The following is a 23,501-nucleotide window of genomic DNA, read 5'->3' as shown; positions in this document are numbered from 1 at the left end:
ATTTACAAAAGTTCTAGGAAGTCACTAAAGAGACGTAGAAATGGGAGGAAAAATACTTCAATGCTTTTGTGTTCGCTTGCAAAATTTTAAGTAAATGAGAGTTTCTTGGGAAAACACAAAAACATTGACAAATAATTGTTCCTCTCATCTCATATTTATTCCCCTTGAGAGTCTCCAAAGGATCAACCCTCCACAAACACGTCAGATTGACACGCTATAGAGGGCTTATGTGTCGTTCAACCATTGTGTGTTTGATTAAAATAAGCTCTGTGGTTCACATTACAGAAAGGTTTTATTCTACAACCTAAATTACACCTGAAATGTGAATTTCGACCCTATTAAGAGTATCTGAATGCAGACAGATGGAACATTCCAAGTAATATATAAAATGTATTTTATTTAATCAGTTATTCCATATGGTTAATCACAGGCAAACATTAAAACATGATATAAAACATGAGTATCTTGAGTTAACCCTTCAAAAAGGTGTGTTTTAAAGGTAATATAAAGCATTTTTAGAAGACACTCAAATCAGGAATCATCAGGACCTCAAAGAAAACATCCCGTTAACCTTACAAGATGCTTAAACGACCTCTTTCAGGAAACCAAACACAAAATGGGAGAAATACGAATGCATGTTGAATGTCGCCTCTCACTGGAGCGGCTCCTCAGCACTGGACTGAAGCAGAGGTCAGAGGTCAGTGGGAGGTCAAAGATCAGCTGACCTCTCTGGCTTTGGCTGTAGCGTGGGTCAGAACAGATTCATTCACACAGCTGTATGATGAAGAGTTTCAGCCGAGCAGTGAGATCAGCATCACCACACCCATGAACTGAGTGAACAGAATCACAGGAGTGAAGAAGGACCAGACCGGCCACAGAGCGATGTTTAAGCTGAAACACACACACACACACATCATGATATCAGTCACATCTGCTTCTGATTGGACAAAACTACATCAATACATTTCAGCACACAGTTAACCACACCAACAACATTATTAACACTTGATTTCTTGAATACTCACAATGTTTATGTTGTGCAGCATTTTGTTTAGCAAAGGAAAGTCTATTTTAAGACCATTTATTGAACCCTGATAGGATTTCATGATAATCAAACACACTCAATCCCTAATTCTAAATACTATAATATGAGAAAATGATTATACCTCATAAAAATTGCAACATATTAATACATTAAAGGTGCATTAAGTAGTTTGGTTTTACACATTACGAAATAAATTGAGTTTTTGTGAAGAAAACAAACATTTAATCAGATTGTGAGAGATCAATAGATCATTGTGCAATGTGTACTTAAAGTCCCCCTGTAGTCAATTTTATCCCTTAAAACTCATCTTTAAAACTCATAACATATTTAAACGTTTTTTTCCTGTGAAAAAAATTCTTCATGCTTTAAAATATCTTGCATGTAACTAGACACCCTTGCTTCATTTAGTATACACGATTTTATGGATTTGCAAATGAGCCCCGCCTCCACTAACTCACTCAGCTCAGAATACCTGATCCACTCGCTCAACTTTACTGCAGTAAATGCTGCGCAATGATATTGCATAACGGTAATTAATATGATTAGCCTTTTGCTTGAGGCCTTTTACCCGCTATATTGCTAAAAGTACCCGATTTATCATATCAACAGAAATATCCTGGGATAACCTGCTTCTCTTGAGACTCGGCTGCTTCAGAGCATAGTTAATGATATGCGAAAGCCCCGCCCCCCTAGCGACCTGATTGGTTACAAGGTTGTTTGTGACGTCAGAAACAACAGCGATTTCAAACAGTGTTTTAGAGACTGTCTTTGGTTCACTGCAGTTTTAAGGAGAAAATACTCAGCAATGCTGTCGACTTATGAACTTACACATGGTTTGTCTTAAAGATTATAAAAAACACCATATTTGAAGCAAACTGTCTAATAATGATGTTGAGCCCGAAAAGAGACTGCATTTCCATTAATGAGACACATAGTAGAGCTAAACGATTTATTTATTTACGTTTATTGAACTCACGTGACTTTGGCAGTTTGATACGCGCTCTGAATCACTGATTCGGAACAAATGATTCGCAAAGGTTTGAAAGCTTCACAAAGTGTGTTTCCCATCACTACATGACTGGGGTTCTGACCTGCAGGACGCGGCGATGAAGGCGGCGGTGGTAACGGCAGGAACAGCGGGATACTCCTGCTCGTAGTGCCTGATACCTCTGAACCACTCCAGATAGACTATACAGAAGGCAGCCAGACTGAGGCACAATCCCAGCAACACCACACCCACGGAGAACCACCAGCTGAAACACAGGCATTACAATGTTAAAACACAGGTGTTACACCAGCTGAACACAGGAATAACAGTGCTAAATTAGGCTTTACACCAGCTGAAACACAGGCGTTACAGTGCTGAAACACAGGTGATACACCAGCTGAACTCAAGCGTTACAGTGCTGAAACACAGGCGATACACCAGCTGAACTCAAGCGTTACAGTGCTGAAACACAGGCGATACACCAGCTGAAACACAGGCGTTACAGTGCTGAAACACAGGTGATACACCAGCTGAACTCAAGCGTTACAGTGCTGAAACACAGGCGATACACCAGCTGAACTCAAGCGTTACAGTGCTGAAACACAGGCGATACACCAGCTGAACTCAAGCGTTACAGTGCTGAAACACAGGTGATACACCAGCTGAACTCAAGCGTTACAGTGCTGAAACACAGGCGATACACCAGCTGAACTCAAGCGTTACAGTGCTGAAACACAGGCGATACACCAGCTGAACTCAAGCGTTACAGTGCTGAAACACAGGCGATACACCAGCTGAACTCAAGCGTTACAGTGCTGAAACACAGGCGATACACCAGCTGAACTCAAGCGTTACAGTGCTGAAACACAGGCGATACACCAGCTGAACTCAAGCGTTACAGTGCTGAAACACAGGCGATACACCAGCTGAACTCAAGCGTTACAGTGCTGAAACACAGGTGATACACCAGCTGAACTCAAGCGTTACAGTGCTGAAACACAGGCGATACACCAGCTGAACTCAAGCGTTACAGTGCTGAAACACAGGCGATACACCAGCTGAACTCAAGCGTTACAGTGCTGAAACACAGGCGATACACCAGCTGAACTCAAGCGTTACAGTGCTGAAACACAGGCGATACACCAGCTGAACTCAAGCGTTACAGTGCTGAAACACAGGCGATACACCAGCTGAACTCAAGAGTTACAGTGCTGAAACACAGGCGATACACCAGCTGAAACACAGGCGTTACAGTGCTGAAACACAGGCGATACACCAGCTGAACGCAAGCGTTACAGTGCTGAAACACAGGCGATACACCAGCTGAACTCAAGCGTTACAGTGCTGAAACACAGGCGATACACCAGCTGAACTCAAGCGTTACAGTGCTGAAACACAGGCGATACACCAGCTGAACTCAAGCGTTACAGTGCTGAAACACAGGTGATACAACAGCTGAACTCAAGCGTTACAGTGCTGAAACACAGGCGATACACCAGCTGAACTCAAGCGTTACAGTGCTGAAACACAGGCGATACACCAGCTGAACTCAAGCGTTACAGTGCTGAAACACAGGCGATACACCAGCTGAACTCAAGCGTTACAGTGCTGAAACACAGGCGATACACCAGCTGAACTCAAGCGTTACAGTGCTGAAACACAGGCGATACACCAGCTGAACTCAAGCGTTACAGTGCTGAAACACAGGCGATACACCAGCTGAACTCAAGCGTTACAGTGCTGAAACACAGGTGATACACCAGCTGAACTCAAGCGTTACAGTGCTGAAACACAGGCGATACACCAGCTGAACTCAAGCGTTACAGTGCTGAAACACAGGCGATACACCAGCTGAACTCAAGCGTTACAGTGCTGAAACACAGGTGATACACCAGCTGAACTCAAGCGTTACAGTGCTGAAACACAGGCGATACACCAGCTGAACTCAAGCGTTACAGTAGTGAAACACAGGCGATACAACAGCTGAACTCAAGCGTTACAGTGCTGAAACACAGGTGATACACCAGCTGAACTCAAGCGTTACAGTGCTGAAACACAGGCGATACACCAGCTGAACTCAAGCGTTACAGTGCTGAAACACGGGCGATACACCAGCTGAACTCAAGCGTTACAGTGCTGAAACACAGGTGATACACCAGCTGAACTCAAGCGTTACAGTGCTGAAACACGGGCGATACACCAGCTGAACTCAAGCGTTACAGTGCTGAAACACAGGTGATACACCAGCTGAACTCAAGCGTTACAGTGCTGAAACACAGGTGATACACCAGCTGAACTCAAGCGTTACAGTGCTGAAACACAGGCGATACACCAGCTGAACTCAAGCGTTACAGTGCTGAAACACAGGCGATACACCAGCTGAACTCAAGCGTTACAGTGCTGAAACACAGGTGATACACCAGCTGAACTCAAGAGTTACAGTGCTGAAACACAGGCGATACACCAGCTGAACTCAAGCGTTACAGTGCTGAAACACGGGCGATACACCAGCTGAACTCAAGCGTTACAGTGCTGAAACACAGGCGATACACCAGCTGAACTCAAGAGTTACAGTGCTGAAACACAGGCGATACACCAGCTGAACTCAAGCGTTACAGTGCTGAAACACAGGCGATACACCAGCTGAACTCAAGCGTTACAGTGCTGAAACACAGGCGATACACCAGCTGAACTCAAGCATTACAGTGCTGAAACACAGGTGATACACCAGCTGAACTCAAGCGTTACAGTGCTGAAACACAGGTGATACACCAGCTGAACTCAAGCGTTACAGTGCTGAAACACAGGTGATACACCAGCTGAACTCAAGCGTTACAGTGCTGAAACACAGGCGATACACCAGCTGAACTCAAGCGTTACAGTGCTGAAACACAGGCGATACACCAGCTGAACTCAAGCGTTACAGTGCTGAAACACAGGCGATACACCAGCTGAGCTCAAGCGTTACAGTGCTGAAACACAGGCGATACACCAGCTGAACTCAAGCGTTACAGTGCTGAAACACAGGTGATACACCAGCTGAACTCAAGCGTTACAGTGCTGAAACACAGGTGATACACCAGCTGAACTCAAGCGTTACAGTGCTGAAACACAGGTGATACACCAGCTGAACTCAAGCGTTACAGTGCTGAAACACAGGTGATACACCAGCTGAACTCAAGCGTTACAGTGCTGAAACACGGGCGATACACCAGCTGAACTCAAGCGTTACAGTGCTGAAACACGGGCGATACACCAGCTGAACTCAAGCGTTACAGTGCTGAAACACAGGTGATACACCAGCTGAACTCAAGCGTTACAGTGCTGAAACACAGGCGATACACCAGCTGAACTCAAGCGTTACAGTGCTGAAACACAGGTGATACAACAGCTGAACTCAAGCGTTACAGTGCTGAAACACAGGCGATACACCAGCTGAACTCAAGCGTTACAGTGCTGAAACACGGGCGATACACCAGCTGAACTCAAGCGTTACAGTGCTGAAACACAGGCGATACACCAGCTGAACTCAAGCGTTACAGTGCTGAAACACAGGCGATACACCAGCTGAACTCAAGCGTTACAGTGCTGAAACACAGGCGATACACCAGCTGAACTCAAGCGTTACAGTGCTGAAACACAGGCGATACACCAGCTGAACTCAAGCGTTACAGTGCTGAAACACAGGCGATACACCAGCTGAACTCAAGCGTTACAGTGCTGAAACACAGGCGATACACCAGCTGAACTCAAGCGTTACAGTGCTGAAACACAGGTGATACACCAGCTGAACTCAAGAGTTACAGTGCTGAAACACAGGCGATACACCAGCTGAACTCAAGAGTTACAGTGCTGAAACACAGGCGATACACCAGCTGAACTCAAGCGTTACAGTGCTGAAACACAGGCGATACACCAGCTGAACTCAAGCGTTACAGTGCTGAAACACAGGCGATACACCAGCTGAACTCAAGCGTTACAGTGCTGAAACACAGGCGATACACCAGCTGAACGCAAGCGTTACAGTGCTGAAACACAGGCGATACACCAGCTGAACTCAAGAGTTACAGTGCTGAAACACAGGCGATACACCAGCTGAACTCAAGCGTTACAGTGCTGAAACACAGGCGATACACCAGCTGAACTCAAGCGTTACAGTGCTGAAACACAGGCGATACACCAGCTGAACTCAAGCGTTACAGTGCTGAAACACAGGCGATACACCAGCTGAACGCAAGCGTTACAGTGCTGAAACACAGGCGATACACCAGCTGAACTCAAGCGTTACAGTGCTGAAACACAGGTGATACACCAGCTGAACTCAAGCGTTACAGTGCTGAAACACAGGTGATACACCAGCTGAACTCAAGCGTTACAGTGCTGAAACACAGGTGATACACCAGCTGAACTCAAGCGTTACAGTGCTGAAACACAGGCGATACACCAGCTGAACTCAAGCGTTACAGTGCTGAAACACAGGCGATACACCAGCTGAACTCAAGCGTTACAGTGCTGAAACACAGGCGATACACCAGCTGAACTCAAGCGTTACAGTGCTGAAACACAGGCGATACACCAGCTGAACTCAAGCGTTACAGTGCTGAAACACGGGCGATACACCAGCTGAACTCAAGCGTTACAGTGCTGAAACACAGGCGATACACCAGCTGAACTCAAGCGTTACAGTGCTGAAACACAGGTGATACACCAGCTGAACTCAAGCGTTACAGTGCTGAAACACAGGCGATACACCAGCTGAACTCAAGCGTTACAGTGCTGAAACACAGGCGATACACCAGCTGAACTCAAGCGTTACAGTGCTGAAACACAGGCGATACACCAGCTGAACTCAAGCGTTACAGTGCTGAAACACAGGTGATACACCAGCTGAACTCAAGCGTTACAGTGCTGAAACACAGGTGATACACCAGCTGAACTCAAGCGTTACAGTGCTGAAACACAGGCGATACACCAGCTGAACTCAAGCGTTACAGTGCTGAAACACAGGCGATACACCAGCTGAACTCAAGCGTTACAGTGCTGAAACACGGGCGATACACCAGCTGAACTCAAGCGTTACAGTGCTGAAACACAGGTGATACACCAGCTGAACTCAAGCGTTACAGTGCTGAAACACAGGCGATACACCAGCTGAACTCAAGCGTTACAGTGCTGAAACACAGGTGATACACCAGCTGAACTCAAGCGTTACAGTGCTGAAACACAGGCGATACACCAGCTGAACTCAAGCGTTACAGTGCTGAAACACAGGCGATACACCAGCTGAACGCAAGCGTTACAGTGCTGAAACACAGGCGATACACCAGCTGAACTCAAGCGTTACAGTGCTGAAACACAGGCGATACACCAGCTGAGCTCAAGCGTTACAGTGCTGAAACACAGGCGATACACCAGCTGAGCTCAAGCGTTACAGTGCTGAAACACAGGCGATACACCAGCTGAACGCAAGCGTTACAGTGCTGAAACACAGGCGATACACCAGCTGAACTCAAGCGTTACAGTGCTGAAACACAGGCGATACACCAGCTGAACGCAAGCGTTACAGTGCTGAAACACAGGCGATACACCAGCTGAACGCAAGCGTTACAGTGCTGAAACACAGGCGATACAACAGCTGAACTCAAGCGTTACAGTGCTGAAACACAGGCGATACACCAGCTGAACTCAAGCGTTACAGTGCTGAAACACAGGCGATACACCAGCTGAACTCAAGCGTTACAGTGCTGAAACACAGGCGATACACCAGCTGAACTCAAGCGTTACAGTGCTGAAACACAGGCGATACACCAGCTGAACTCAAGCGTTACAGTGCTGAAACACAGGCGATACACCAGCTGAACGCAAGCGTTACAGTGCTGAAACACAGGTGATACACCAGCTGAACTCAAGCGTTACAGTGCTGAAACACAGGCGATACACCAGCTGAACTCAAGCGTTACAGTGCTGAAACACAGGCGATACACCAGCTGAACGCAAGCGTTACAGTGCTGAAACACAGGCGATACAACAGCTGAATGCTAGCGTTCAAAGACAAAAAACAAAATAGTTACTAAAAAAAGTCAATATAATTTAAACTGAATCTTAAAATAATAATAAGTGTGTGTGTGTAAGACAGAGAGAGTGTGACTGTGTATGAGAGTGTCAGCATGCGAGTGTGAGTGTGAGTGTGTGTGAGTGTGTGTGCGTGTTAGTGAGTGTTCTCTCACTGTAACCAGAGCACTATAATCTCTATTGTAATCCAGGATAAGACCATATGAAAGAGAAAGAGTGTTTCAGTTGTTTGTGTAATAAGTTTCACAGTAGTTAGTTAGTTAGGGTTAAGGTTAGTGATCACCTGTGAATGTCAGTGTGGTTCAGCACTACAGAGAAGAAATCCACATAGTAGGTGAGAGCGACAGAAGCCAGAATCCAAAAGACTGAGTGCCGGTTGATCCGAGCGGACGGTTTCAGTTCCACAGCCTCATCAGGACCAGCAGCTGCACGACAATAACACAACATCATCAGAGAAACACAACATCATCAGAGAAACACAACATCATCAGGACCAGCAGCTGCACAACAATAACACAACATCCATACAACATCATCAGATCAGAGAAGCACAACATCAGCACAGTTGATACGACACGCAAAGAGTCGAGCAGAGTTTGACACGCGTTCAGCTAAAGACGCTGGAATTCAGTGTGTGTGTTTCTCACTCTTTTCTTCTTCTTCTGGCTCTTCGTTAGTCTTAAATCGCCTCCGCAACTTCATAAATTCACTGAACTCCGCCATGATGCCCGGATGACGTCACATTCACGCGGCGAGAGATTCGGAGACGCTCGCGAGATTCAAGTGAGTCGCCTGACGCTCGCGATCCGAATCGCTTCGGACTCGTTTCACTTCTCGCACTTGGTCATCACATATTTGAATTGAATTGAGAGCTGTAGACTAGGTTTGCTCGCAGTTTGCATGTCATTTCCTACATTCAAAACAAATATAATTTGATGATTAATCAGATTAGAGCACAACATGTTTTAAGACAAAGTCATATTTCGTTATTGTTTAGTCGAAACTTATCTATTCAAGTTGTCAGATTCTGAATGAAAAGGACGAGTTTAGCCCTAAGATTATTTTATAAAACAGCGTGGAATGATGAATAAATTTAGCTTCTGTAACCCTAAACTACTGAATCCTGTTTGAACCATCACACATATACATATTGTTCTGGAAATGAAAAGGCCCCTTTAAAGACAGACCTGCACTTTAGTTGAGCCTGGTTAAAATACTGTATTTTAACAATAATTCACACATTAAAAATAAACAACAATTATTACAGTTAACAGATATTTTAGAGTCAAGTCAAGTCACCTTTATTTATACAGCACTTTTAACAATATTGTTTCACAGCAGCTTTACAGTGATAATAACGGGAGATTACAGTAACAGAGATTGTTTAGGCTTTACAGCAGATCTAGAATAAAGTTATTGTCCAGATAAAGTCATTTTGATTTATTAATTTCCATTGCAATGATCATTAGTTATTAACTTAGGGTTCGCTAACACAACACTGTTCCAACAGAAAACTCTTAATGCGCTCCGGCTCATTCACACAACAGTGCCTGGAGCTCGAGAACGCACTCCCTGAAACAGGTTCCGAGGTGCAAGCCTATATGTATATATTTCTTTTTAATCTCGCAATCTTTAGAAACGCAAACCTGTGAAAATGCTGACGGCGTGCACATGCGTATCACGTGTTTAGTCTATAGGTATGCGCGTTTGAATATGAGTGCAGGCGTGTAGTCTTTCTTTACAATTGACCTAAACAAATTATTTGTCTGGCCTTAAAAATGTATTATACAGAATTATTTATCGCTTCCGAGTAGCCATGTGCCGGTGTCGTCGCGTCCAGATGCAGGTCCTTCGTCAGATCTGGAGTGTGTGTGAGTTTGTGTGTGTGTGTTTGTGAGTCTGTCCAGGCGCAGGTCCTTCATCAGATCTGGAGTGTGTGTGAGTGTGTGTGTGTGTGTGTGTCAAGGCGCAGGTCCTTCATCTGATCTGGATACGCCCTGGATCCGGCAGGCTGCGGTAAACCTCGGGATAAACAAAGACACTAATATTAGCGTAGATGCCATTCTTCTTATGATGTAGCGAGTACATCTGGATTTATGGGAAGTGTTCCCAGTTCCGGCTGACCTAATCTATGCAGCCTAACATTGAATTATAGAAGTCTACAGTGTGTTATGTGTATGCTAGGTCAAAGAGATGTGTTTTTAGTCTAGCTTTGAACTGACAGAGTGTGTCTGCTTCCCGGACAATGGTAGGAAGACTGTTCCAGAGTTTTGGTGCTAAATAGGAAAAGGATCTCCCGCCTGCAGTCGATTTAGATATTCTAGGTATTATCAACTGGCCGGAGTTTTGAGATCGCAGTAGACGTGAAGGACTATAATGTGTTAAGAGCTTTCAAGTACTGGGAGCTAAACCATTTAGTGCTTTGTAAGTAATCAGCAATATTAAAAAAAATTATACGATGTTTAATAGGGAGCCAATGCAGTGTTGACAGAACCGGGCTAATATGGTCATATTTCCTGGTTCTGGTAAGAACTCGAGCGGCTGCGTTTTGAACTAGCTGTAGTTTATTTATTAAGCGTGCAGGGCAACCACCCAATATCTAGCCTTGATGTCATGAACGCATGAACTAATTGTTCCGCATTCGTCATTGAGAGCATATGACGTAATTAAGATATATTTTTAAGATGGAAGAATGCGGTTTTACAGACACTAGACACGTGAAAAAGCTTTATTTTTCGCTAGTTTATCCACTGTTTCAAATAAATACCTAGGGTTTTGTTTATTTTCTTCTAATAGGGTTGAAAGATAAGCAGATCTAGCAGCTTTTAAAGCCTCTCTGTAAGCAATCGAGCTCTCTTTCCATGAAATCCGAAATACCTCTAGTTTAGTTTTCTTCCAGTTTTGCTCCATTTTTCTGGCTGCTCTCTTAAGGGCCTGGGTGTGCTCGCTGTACCACGGCGTTGGACTATTTTCTTTAATCTTCTTTAAGCGCAACGGAACAACTGCGTCTAAAGTGCTGGAAAAGAGAGAGTCAAAGGTTTCTGTCGCAATATCGAGTTCTTCTAAGCTATCTGGGATGCTGAGATGATGAAACTGATCAGGAAGATTATTAATAAAGCAATCTTTAGTGGCAGAAGTTATAGGTCGAACGTATTTGTAACACGGAGTCGACTTTGCTGCTTTGGCTAAATGAAGTTTACACGAGACTAGATAATGATCTGAGATGTCATCGCTCTGCTGCAGAATTTCAACGGCATCAACATTGATTCCATGTGATAATATTAGATCTAGAGTATGATTACGACAATGAGTAGGTCCCGACACGTGTTGTCTAACTCCAATAGAGTTCAGAATGTCTCTAAATGCCAATCCCAATGCATCTTTTTCATTATCTACATGTATATTAAAATCACCAACAATTAGGACTTTATCTGCAGCCAGTACTTACTCTGATAGAAAGTCAGCAAATTCTTTGATAAAGTCTGTATGGTGCCCTGGTGGCCTGTATACAGTAGCCAGCACAAATCTCAAACGTGATTTATCATTTACACTAGATAGTGTTACATTAAGCACCAACACTTCAAAATAATTATATTTAAAACTAGACTTCTTAGTAATTCTGAAGATATTACTATAGATAACCGCAACACCTCCCCCTTTGCCTTTCGGACGAGGTTCATGTTTATAACAGTAATCTTGGGGGGTGGACTCATTTAAAGTAATGTAATCGTCTGGTTTTAGCCAGGTTTCTGTCAAACACAACACATCTAGGTTATAGTCTGTAATCATATCATTAACAATAAGTGCTTTTGAAGTAAGGGATCGAATATTCAGAAACCTGAGCTTTATCATTTGTTCATCTGTATTATATCTATTTTTTATTTGTTGAACATCAATTACATTTTTACCCTTAAATGGGTTTGGAAGTTTTTTGGATTTCCAAATTCGGGGAACAGACACAGTCTCTATATGATGATCTAGGTGAAAGAGGCTCTATGTGATGGGATTTATCTGACCTTGGTGACGTGAGGCCGCTAGCAGACGGTCAGTTTAGCCAGTCTGTCTGCTTCCTGACCTGAGCCCCAGATTGTCATGTTTGAGCTCTAAGACTATGTGCCATATTACTAGAGAGAAGAGCAGCACCAGCCCAGGAGGGATGGATACCATCTCTTTTCAACAGGTCAGGTCTGCCCCAAAAACCTTTCCAATTGTCTATGAGCCCTATATTATTTTGCGGACACTACTTAGACAGCCAGCCATTGAGTGAGGACAATCTACTAACTATCTCATCACTCCTGCGAACAGGAAGGGGGCCAGAGCAAATTACAGTGCCTGACATCATACTTGTGAGTTCACACACCTCTTTAACGTTAATTTTAGTGATCTCCAACTGGCGAAGTCGAACATCATTAGTGCCGACGTGAATAACCGTCCTTCGGATAAGACGTTAAACCGAAGTCCTGACTCTCTGTGGTCATTAAAAATCCCAGGATGTCCTTCGAAAAAGAGTAGGGGTGTAACCCCGGCATCCTGGCCAAATTTGCCCCTTGGCCTCTGTCCATCATGGCCTCCTAATCATCCCCATATACTGATTGGCTTCATCACTGTTTCCTGTCCACCAATACGCTGGTGTGTTGTGGGCGTTCTGGCGCAATATGGCTGCCGTCGCATCATCCAGGTAGAGCTGCACATTGGTGGTGGTTGAGGAGATTCCCCCTTCCATGTAAAGCGCTTTGAGTACCCAGAATAGCGCTATATAAATGTAACAAATTATTATTATTATAATCTTAGAGAATTTACGATTAGCATTAGCCAGCACTTTTAAATTTGCTTTGATGTCAGGCACTCCGGCTCCCAGCAAACAAGTCATAATAAGGACAAAAAGTTGAAAAGGTTGAAATTTTGACCGGCTACTAAGTTAAATATGACATAAAAAGTCAAAATTATGACATTAAAAGGTTGAAATTATGACACAAAAAGTAAGTCATAATTATAACATAAAAAGTTTAAATTAACACAAAAGTCATAATCATGATATACTAAACCAAGTCCTGCCCTTCATTTATTTATTTTTTGATAATTCGTTACACTCAGATGTACGTCACAATATGGAAGAAAAGATCTGTCGCTACTCCCCTTTTTTAATGTTTTCATTCAACAAAGACAGGCATAAAAATTATGTTTGAAAAGAAGCGAATATCTGCACATTTCCACACACAACACGCTAGAAGCCAATAATCAATAAGAGAAACATGTAAACCTACTCATTGTGATGGATAACGGTGAATGCAGCATGTGAGAGTGTTGTGTGAGTTCAGCAGGTCCGTGAGCAGCACCTGTGAGTGAGTTCAGGAGGTCAGCTGTTGTTCAGGTGTGTGTGGGTTCAGGAGGTCAGCTGTTGTTCAGGTGTGTAGACACCAGCACAGGTGAGCACAGGTGTGGAATACTGTTTCCTGCCAACAGCCCTGGTCTCTCTAAATACACCTCGACTAGAGTTTCCTGCCAGCTGGAGCCCAATCCATCTGGAGCAGAACTGATCCACACAGACACACACACACGCAAACATGAGAAACTGCATACTGTACAATTAATGCAGCGTCATTTAAAGAGACACTACATGCAAAAGCATTGCTGCCATTTAATTTAATATTCAACAATATTATCGATCTCCTGCATTGACACCATTATATGAACTGAGCTGGACGATGACATCACGGTTTTCTCCAGAGCGGCTACATATATATATATATAAATTAACTAAATTAACTTTTTTACAGCAGAAATGAAGCATGACTGAACTTACTTAAGCTGGACTGTGACGCTATTTTCTTCTAGAAACAAACTTTTTTGCACTATTTTCCTGTTATCTCTGGGAAGCTGCTTTGAAGCACTCTGTATTGTAAAAAAAGCTATGTAAATAAAAGTGAATAAATATGAAATAAAACTTGACTTGTTTCTTTCATGCACTGGGAAATTTTGAGATTTTGGACTCTATTTGGCTTTTCAGTGTGTTGTTTCAGAATAGTAAAAATAAAACATTCAAAATACACATTTACGTGTTTATTTTGTTGCACTTTATCTATTTGCGTCTGTAGATTTCAATTACGATACATATCTTTAAACGTTTTTTTCTCCACTTCAGCAGAACATATAAATTCCAATACTTACAGTTTCATTCATATCTATATTCTGAAGGTTTTTACTGAGGGGTTTGTTCATATATCCTTCACACTGATTTATATGACATTTTATTCCTAAAAACATGTTTTTTCTGTCTGTTGACAGTATTTTCTGATTTATGAAGTGATAAAAAGAGAAATCAAAAATCCCTTCTATAAATACCTTCAACTCTAATATGTCAACAAAATCAAACAATAAGTATGAACCTGGCTTTATCCAATTTTCAGATGAATGTACTGTAAATGTATGCAAATTATTGCATATTTCATTAGATAATGCTTTGTTTGCATATTTAAACATAACATTCCAGAAAACTTGTAATACAATTTATTTTTGCATTTCCTAATGGAATTAATCAATTGGAAGAATATAGTGATATCCATTAGTTAATTTGTTACCCAATTCACCTGTGCTGACGTTCCGTAAACGTTACCAATCAGGAGTTAAATGATCAAATCTCCTCTCAGAAGGCAATGCAACAATAGCAGAAATAACTCGAAGAGTAATGATGATTTCAGATCTCCGTCTCCTGCTTCTCCTCAGACCAATGATAGACGTCCAGAACATTCAACCTCAATAAAGTCTAAGAGAAACAATTGTGAGATGATGACCGAGGCAGATTCTACTGTGAGTCCACAGAGGTGAATCAAATCTCCATCTGGTCTTTGGGAGTGTGGAGACATTAGTCTCTCCATATCTCCCTCTGGAAAACCTTAAACCTATCCAGATATCCCAAACACTTAATGCAACCAAATGGATATTTGATAAACCCACATTGATTGACCAGTGTGTCTGATTTACATACGAATGCAGTGAGGCCTTCCAATATTCAAAAATCACATCAAACTAATCAGCCAGACACTAAACAGTTATCAAGATGTGAAGCGATTGGCTTACCTGTGGCCTGCTCTTATCTTCACCACAAACCAGAACTCAAAACAGAACCTGGATTGTGCTTTATGAGAGTATCATGTTCTGAGCCGACCGGACAAAAGACCTTTACGCTTCATAATGCCGGTCATTCAGCACATCTGAACATCAAACTTCCTTTAGTGTGTGTGTGTGTGTGTGTAATGGCCAGATATTCTGAGAAAACGCTGAGCGCATTTGATTCTCACCCAAACAGACAATAAAACCATATACTTCCATTTCCCTCAGCTGCAGTGAACCAGGTTTTCTGCTCCTGTTTCCCAGAGGCCTTTGGGGCAGCGATGAGGAGAACAATAGCGTTCTGTGAGGAAGCTTTATCAGAGACGTATACCTTACATACTGCACACGGCTCTGGTTTTTGCTGACTCCAGCGACGGAGCCGAGTGGAGCATGTCTCAACATTTCCCACAATCATGTTTCAGCATGTCAGTGATGACGCATGCTGCCAACGAAAGCCAAAGCATCTCATGAAACAAACCAAAAGTCACCATTATGTGTTAGAAACGCTCAAATTCAGCACACGTGAGAATTAATCTGTGATGATCCACCCAAAGATGATCATTCTGTCATTGTTTACATCGTTCCAAACCTGTTGGACTCTCTTTCTTGTGTGGAACATAAAAGATGATGTTTTGAAGAATATTGGACCCCATTGACTTTCATTGTATGGATGAGACAAAACATACATTTCTCAAAATATCTCCTTTTGTGTTCCACAGAAGTGTTATAAACACTCAAATAGATTATCTATTTTGATTATTGTATACTGACGGGAGAGTAGTTTTCCATGACAGTAATATTTCAGCAATATGAATCAATAATATTCCACTGCAGCCACACTCATCTGTCAATAATGGTTTTACTGTGTACCTGATAATATTGTCTGTAGTTATTGTCTGCTACTCGTGTCACTGTTGTTTCCTGAAGGAACAGCGTTTTTACCGTGAGTTAAAAATGACTATAAAGTTGCCTGACTATTCCAATAGCACACGTACATCAGAGACGTCTATTTGATGAGCGCGTTTACATCTGGAAGATGTGTTTCTTTGAGTGTTTGCTCATCTGAAATACGTCTCCAGGACGTTTCCTGTCAGACGTTAAATAGACATTTAGAAAATGTATTTAAGATGTTTATGATTTAATGAATGTAAAACGACAACTTAAAGACGTTTCTCAGATGTTTGTACACATCCGATGCTTTCCAGATGAAGCGCTCTTTAACAGACATCTTGCAGACGTTTGTGTAGTATCTATAGGATCAAAACTAGCAATGACAGATTCATAAATTAATCACTCCCCTGATAGCACACAAACATTTTGATGTCTTCATTTAGATCTGGAAGAAGTATTTTTGCTCATCTCAATACGTCTCTAGGACGTTTCCTGTTAGATGTCGTATAGATATTTAGAAGATGTCTTTAAGATGTTTATGATTTAGAATGTAAAACTGCCTTATTCTAAGATGTTTCTACACGGCAAGCTTTCCAGAATGACAGATCTTTAGCAGACGTACCTGTGCTATCTTGATCTAATCAGTGGAAAAAGGTCTCAATGTCTTGAATTGTTCTCATTTACTTAAAACTAAATATATTTGGTAACACTTTATTTTACACTGTCCTTGTTACGCGTTACATGTATAATAACAGTAAATTACACATAATTACATGCAACTAACCTTAAACACCCTAATCTCAACCATAACCCTATAGTAAGTACATGTTGTTAATAAATATTACTTAAATGTAACGAGGACAGATTCAAATAAAGGGTTACACTTTATTTTAAGGTGTAATTGTTAGTGTAATTATATATTTTAAGTACTGAGTAATATTAAGTAACTGCATGTACTTACTATAGGCTTAGTGTAGGATTGAGCGTTAGTTGCATGTAATTATGGATAATTTATTGTTATTACTACGGTAAGTACATGTAACATATGTAACAAGGACACTGTAAAATAAAGTTTTACGAGGGTGAGTAAATGATTTTTGGGTGAAGTAACCCTTTCAGACACAGATTACAGTGCGTTATTAAAACAGCCTAACGATCAATGGCTGGATGAATGCAGTCGAGTGTAAACAGCTCATGATTAGTCTTGAAATATAGTATAAAATATTCATATGTAAAATCATCTGCACCTAATTTTAACTGAAAATATTCATGTAACATGTTTCAGAACATTGGTTTACTTTAACTTCTGTCATAGAGTCAGAACAAAGAGATAAGGTTTCTTTATAAAGTTTTCTCATCAAAAACACAAAAATGAGAAACTCTACTGCCTCTTGTTTTCAAAAGTCAGAATTAAATGTGGATACTTTTTAACTTTCACTCCAGTACTTTTTTGGGGTAGGCAGCTTTTAAATTGACACAGTATCTGTACTTTAGCTTAAATTTCTCAGTTCTTTCTACACCGCTGCCTATATGACAATATTACAGGTATAAACGAGCAGTTTAAGTCCAGCTAACGCGAGCTAGGCTGCGCTAAAGCCCCGTCCCGCCGATATCATTACAGCTAAGCGCGGGATCAGTGCCGCACACAGGGATTATCAGCCTCCGGAGCGCTTCGCCGTGTGTGTGTGTGTGTGTGTGTGTGTAACAGGCAGCCCATTCTGGAGCCCTGACCCGCGGGGCCGCGCAGCGCTCGCTCCTGTATGGAGGCTCTGTGTGCGCGGGCCAACTGACCCTGCCCAGGGAGAGGAGGAATGTCCCACACAAGAGTCCGATTCAACCCTTACACCCGAGCCTTCCACAGATCTCTCCGGCACAGGACTCGGTAACGGGGTAACACACGTGTGTGTCGGTGCGCTGAGAGCTGAACTCCGGCAGCGCCTATGGCCTACTCTACGCCTTCTCTAGTACGGATAGTGTGAGAGAGGATGGGACATTCTAACCCTAACCCATTCTAACCCGACCCCTAACCCTACCCATCACACACACACTAACCCAACCCCTAAACCTACCCATCACACACACATACACTAACCCAACCCCTAAACCTACCCATCACACACACACACACACTAACCCGACCCATCACACACACACACACACACTAACCTGACCCCTAACCCTACCCATCACACACACACACACACTAACCCAACCCATCACACACACTAACCCGACCCCTAAACCTACCCATCACACACACACACACACTAACCCAACCCATCACACACACACACACTAACCCAACCCCTAAACCTACCCATCACACACACACACACACACACACTAACCCGACCCCTAACCCTACCCATCACACACACACTAAACCTACCCATCACACACACACACACACACTAACCCGACCCCTAACCCTACCCATCACACACACACTAAACCTACCCATCACACACACACACACTAACCCAACCCATCACACACACACACACTAACCCAACCCCTAAACCTACCCATCACACACACACTAAACCTACCCATCACACACACACACACTAACCCAACCCATCACACACACACACACACACACTAACCCGACCCCTAAACCTACCCATCACACACACACTAACCCAACCCCTAAAGCTACCCATCACACACACACTAACTTAAAACTGCAGTGAACCAAAGACAGTCTCAAAAACACGGTTTGAAATCGCTGGTGTTTCTGACGTCACAAACGACCTTGTAACCAATCAGATCAACGTGTGATCGTCAACCAGTGGATCTCTGAGCTGAGGGAGTGAGTGGAGGCGGGGCTCATCTGCATATTCATAGAACCGCGCATACTAAATGAGGTGAGGGTGTCGAGTTACATTCAAGATATTTTAAAGGTATGAAGAATGTTTTTTCAAGGAATTTTTCTTTTTAAATATGTAATCTGTAAGGGATAAAATTGTCAACTGGGGGACCCTAACCTACAAAACACTGATGTAAAAAGAACAAACTCACTACACATTATGGATGAAGATGCATTATATATACAGCCCAGAATATGAACGCAGCGCTCTACACAGCACCCACCCCCCACCGAAACCATTATAAAACTCGTGGCTTGATGAATTAAGAGTTTTATTAAAACACCAAACTCAGTATACACCTAGTTCACTATATACAAGCAGAGGAGCCCAGTATATGTGCTAAATTACATTCAACGCTTTATTACGGCTGTAAACAACGTAAAACTACGCATTTTTCTGCCTGCTTGTACATAGTATGTTTTATTAATAAGCCATATACAGAAACTGTTCTTGATATCACTGTTGTAAGGCATTAATCACATTTAGCACACATCATTCAGGACACAGCAGGAGATGATGAAGCCCCGTCACTTCACCAGCCGGACCTTCTCTCTCAGGGTTTTAAACTTGGGGTTGTTGTTGATCTTCTTGTTGAACAGAGACAGAAGCTCCTCTTCCGATCTGTAGTTTCCGTCTCCAGTAAACGAATAATAAGCTGCTAAAACCTGGAAAAAGTCGATGGATGAGTCGATGTCAAACGTCTGTCTAAGCGAACATGAAACTAACGTGGGCTTTCGCACAGAGGATCCTCTGCGTCGCTCCCGGAGTCGGGCGGTCGCACCGCAGGAACTCCTTCACTCCTCCAGAGTCGGCTAGACCAGCGCTAGAGGAACTACAGTGACGGTGGTGTTCTCTGATTGGCCGAACGCACGAGCCTGTGTAAACACAGATTACAGCCTATACGTTTACTCCAGAAACTCACTCTACGAACATGTAAAACAGGGATAGATGGAACTCTAAACCTTTACACTGAGGAGAAAACCCAGCGCAGCTTTGAGACGAGAGGAACATGATGATGTGTTTCTGCTCAGCAACACACACCGTACGCTCATAACTTCATTACGGTCTACTTTCTAGGGGTGGGCGCTACGCCGGTACGAACGTGACTACCGGTATTATGTTGTACCATAATATGGATTTTGCGATACCGAGAATACCGTTAGATATTCATAAATTCAAATTTTGCAGTTATATTGTTTTGTTCAATTTGGTACGCTTTACAACTTTTAACACCACTAATGACAAAATCGAGGCTGAACTGAACGTTTAACCTTTTCCTCTATTGTGTCCAACTCGCGTGATGCACAGGCATTAATAATCAAACACAGAGAGCATGGTCCAGTGTTTCCCACACACACTAATTCGTGGCGGTGCGCCACAGAATCAACACCGGCCGCCACAATGCTTTTCGTTATTCATTTATTTTTTTACGCTATTTAAAACACGCAGTGTATTCGGTCTCTGTCACTCACGCGTCTCTCGCACACACACACGCGCACACACACACACACACACCGCCTGTCTAGGAGGCGCCGGACTGGACAAAAGCGAAGCGAACTCCGTGAGCGACAGCGAGAGAGACAGTGTGTGTCCGAACATTAGTCAATTGATACATAGTAATATATAATAGTACTATATAAGAGGTACGGAAGTTCGATAAATGGACAACAATATAAATAAAAACAACAATGAATTAGCAGGATGTAGCCTACAGTAGCTTACTTCTCTATACAAAAACTTCTCGGTTAACAATGTTGTCTTCAATTAGGCCTAAGTGTCTAACCTCTCTGAAATCACACTATTTCATATTTATTGATTATAACGTATTCAATAAACCAAACTCCAGTGTTACTCATCTTACGAATTAGTAACGAAGGAATTATTTTAACCCCCCGCAAAATAAAAAGTGGAAAGAGATAACTAGTAAATTCAGGCCTACCTCATGTTGCACGTTTGCACATTTTGAGAAAAACAATGGGACAATAAAAAAATATTTTTCAGGTCTATGTCCAATTAAATCCCTCACCTTTTCTAGTTATAGGGTTAAAATGTAATTTAACTAAGGTGTACTAAAATGTGATTCCAATTTTTGTCTCATATCGCAATATAATATCGATATCGTCCGGACAGTGAAAAATATCGTGATATGAATGTTTGCTCATATCGCCCACCCCTACTACGCTCATGTATAACAGTTCTAGCTAATGACGTGTTCGACAGCGCTGCTAGACGGATCACACTAATGAACAGGAGAATGCGAGCGCTGTGAGCTCAGCGACGCCAAAATAAAAGTCTCAACAACGAGCGAGTCTCACGGCGCTTCAGAGTTCTAGCGCTGCGAACGCAACGAGGAGAACGTTCCTGAGGAACCATCAGCTCTCGGGGAACGAGCCCTGCTGACCAGTTCCTGGACCTGCCCGTGCGAAAGCCCCAAATGTGTCAAACTACTAGTGATGGCCAGGAGCGCTTAACCCCAGCCTGCCGGAGACGCGCGCGGTCACGTGTCTGCGCGGCTGCTGATTGGCCGATGCGCCGCTCACCTTCTTGCGGAGCTTCTTCACGGCGAGGCCGTCCTCAGGAGCGTCGCGCAGAACCGCCTTGATCGTCCCTTTCCAGTTAAACTTCCCTGCGGACACAACTCAGGAGATCAGCTTCTCGGAGATCTTCACGCTGGTCTACTCAAGCTCGCTTCCCACACAGAATTACACAACAAATAAAGCTAATTGTAACTTTATATATCGCAATTCTGGATTTTTATCTCACAATAAAGTCAGAATTGTGAGATAAACGCACAATTGCGAGAAATAAACTAGCAATTCTGCCTCTTTTTGTTTACATCTCGCAATTCTGACTTTATTTCTCAGAATTGTCCGATATAAAGTCAGCATTGCGTGTTATAACCTCAAAATTGCTCGGAAACTCTGAATGGAGATGAAAAGTCGTAATTTTCATTTAAAATGTTTTATTCTGTGGCGGACACAAGCGTCCCTGCTGTTCAGACTCTTATTATGAAATACCTGTAGAGTTTGATTCAGACTGCTGGTTCTCTGGCTCCTCCCCCTCCAGATCCAGGCTCTCTGATTGGTCAAAGCAGACAGGAAGTAAGTACGGTTCACAGACACGGTTAGAGACGTCTGAGACTCCGACCCTTACCATCAGACGCCTCTCCTCTTCTTTTCTTCGGTCTTTTCTTGGTCTTTTCCTCCGTGTTCTGTCCGTTCTGTTCTCTTTCCTCTCGTTTCCTCTTTTTTCTGCTCTGTTTCTTTCCGTTCTGCTCCTCTGAGGACTTTCTCTCGTTCTTTTTCTCTTTCCGCTCTTCCCTCTTTTCTTCATTAGTCTCCGTGCCGTTGATCGGGTCGCTTCGGTTCGGCTTGTGTTCTTCTGCCGTCTGATGCTCGGTTAGGCTGCAGTCCTGAAACATCATGACACAAAGCAAAACTTCACCATAAACACACACACACACACACACAAACACACACACACACTTACGCTGTCGGCCGCAGAGAAGATCTCCCACACCTGCTCCAGTAACACACACACACACACTAGGGGTTGAACCGACTAGTCGATTAGTCGACTAGTCGACCTTAATGAAATACCGCGACGCTTTAAGCTTGACGTCGACTAGTCGCGTTGATCATGTGACACTATGATTGCGATAATTTTGATACTAACATGTTGCAGACGACAGCAGATGAAGAGCCCAGAGGGTCATTGCAGCAAGAAAGCAGCATTGGTACATCAAGTGTGTGTAAATACTTTACTAACCTAACACTAGATATTGTTGAAAACGAAAGTAAAAGCATGACGCACGCTCACTGTTTTACCGGAAATGAGAGTTCAGTATCTTTATTAAAATCATTAAAACATTTTTTTTTCATTTATTTATTTAAACATATTAATGATGTAGCTAATTCACCCGCAATTAATTGGAATATTATTTTGTATTACTTGGATCTGCGCATCACTACGGCGCAGATCTGAATTTATAGCTTTTTTTCCTTTTCTTTTCATCCTAAATGATGATGTAACTGCGGGCTGTTTACACCTGGCCACTTCATGTGTTTCTGTGATCTGATAGCTATCCGATCGTGAAAAGACCAGGTGTAAATGCCCTCCGAAACGCACTCGAGACGGATTTAAATCCGATCGCTCAAACCGCCTCAGGAGGAGGTCTGGGCCGCATTACAGATGAAACTGGACAAGTGTAAATGCATCTGGTTGTTGAATTGGACAAAAAAAAAATCAGCTTCTCCCAACAATGCTAAAAATGAACGCGTGAGAGCGTATTATAGCGATGAAGCTATGGCAACACGCATCGCCGCATACGAGCAGCTCGAGCCTCTATTCATCAACCAACGTGCAAACTATCGCATCAAAGTGAAAGTAAGTCGCAGACGCTTAACACACAATCATCTTCATTAAAAGTAAAGAAACAAAAATTATCTTACCAGTGCTGTCTCTCTTATTGCGGTCTTTGATTTTGAAATTATCAAATTGATGATCAATAAAATGCAGCTCATTA

At 42.8% G+C, this 23,501-nt stretch overlaps 2 protein-coding genes across 3 annotated transcripts in view; both read right to left on the bottom strand.

Annotated features, from left to right (window-relative positions):
• Positions 1–381: 381 nt before the first annotated feature.
• tmem128 (transmembrane protein 128) lies at positions 382–8,878 on the bottom strand. The gene is made up of 4 exons (XM_056238832.1): positions 8,753–8,878; positions 8,389–8,530; positions 2,137–2,298; positions 382–891 (listed from the first exon to the last, which is right to left on the bottom strand). Exons 1-4 carry the CDS (start codon positions 8,826–8,828, stop codon positions 792–794), a joined length of 480 nt encoding a protein of 159 aa, XP_056094807.1. The 5' UTR covers positions 8,829–8,878; the 3' UTR covers positions 382–791.
• A 10,608-nt stretch (positions 8,879–19,486) lies between these two features.
• The window catches only part of lyar (Ly1 antibody reactive homolog (mouse)), a 12,543-nt gene continuing 8,528 nt past the window's right edge, over positions 19,487–23,501 (bottom strand). Inside the window, exons 5-8 of one of the 2 annotated variants that reach the window (XM_056238819.1) lie at positions 22,130–22,370; positions 21,994–22,053; positions 21,517–21,602; positions 19,487–19,641 (exon numbers count right to left, since the gene is read on the bottom strand). In XM_056238819.1, the coding sequence (XP_056094794.1) occupies positions 19,504–19,641; positions 21,517–21,602; positions 21,994–22,053; positions 22,130–22,370 (525 nt within the window). In that variant the 3' untranslated portion in view covers positions 19,487–19,503. Of the gene's footprint in view, positions 19,642–21,516; positions 21,603–21,993; positions 22,054–22,129; positions 22,389–23,501 lie in introns of both variants that reach the window. The other variant, XM_056238818.1, reaches the window with a different exon arrangement.

This window comes from Rhinichthys klamathensis, unplaced genomic scaffold (genome assembly GCF_029890125.1).
Source record: "Rhinichthys klamathensis goyatoka isolate OS25496 unplaced genomic scaffold, OSU_Roscu_1.1 h1tg000545l_1, whole genome shotgun sequence".
Lineage (NCBI taxonomy): Eukaryota > Metazoa > Chordata > Actinopteri > Cypriniformes > Leuciscidae > Rhinichthys > Rhinichthys klamathensis.
The sequence above is the reverse complement of the archived record's forward strand: the minus strand, read 5'-3'. Positions and strand labels throughout refer to the sequence as shown.

What these genes read in the sequence shown, in the direction of transcription:
- tmem128 (XM_056238832.1), bottom strand. Translation starts at nt 8,828, where the DNA reads ATGGCGGAGTTCAGTGAATTTATGAAGTTGCGGAGGCGATTTAAGACT. An exon ending in GCCAGAAGAAGAAGAAAAGA is followed by an intron (nt 8,531 to 8,752) that starts GTGAGAAACACA and finishes ATTGTCGTGCAG; the next exon opens with CTGCTGGTCCTGATGAGGCT. An exon ending in TTCATCGCCGCGTCCTGCAG is followed by an intron (nt 892 to 2,136) that starts GTCAGAACCCCA and finishes TGTGTGTTTCAG; the next exon opens with CTTAAACATCGCTCTGTGGC.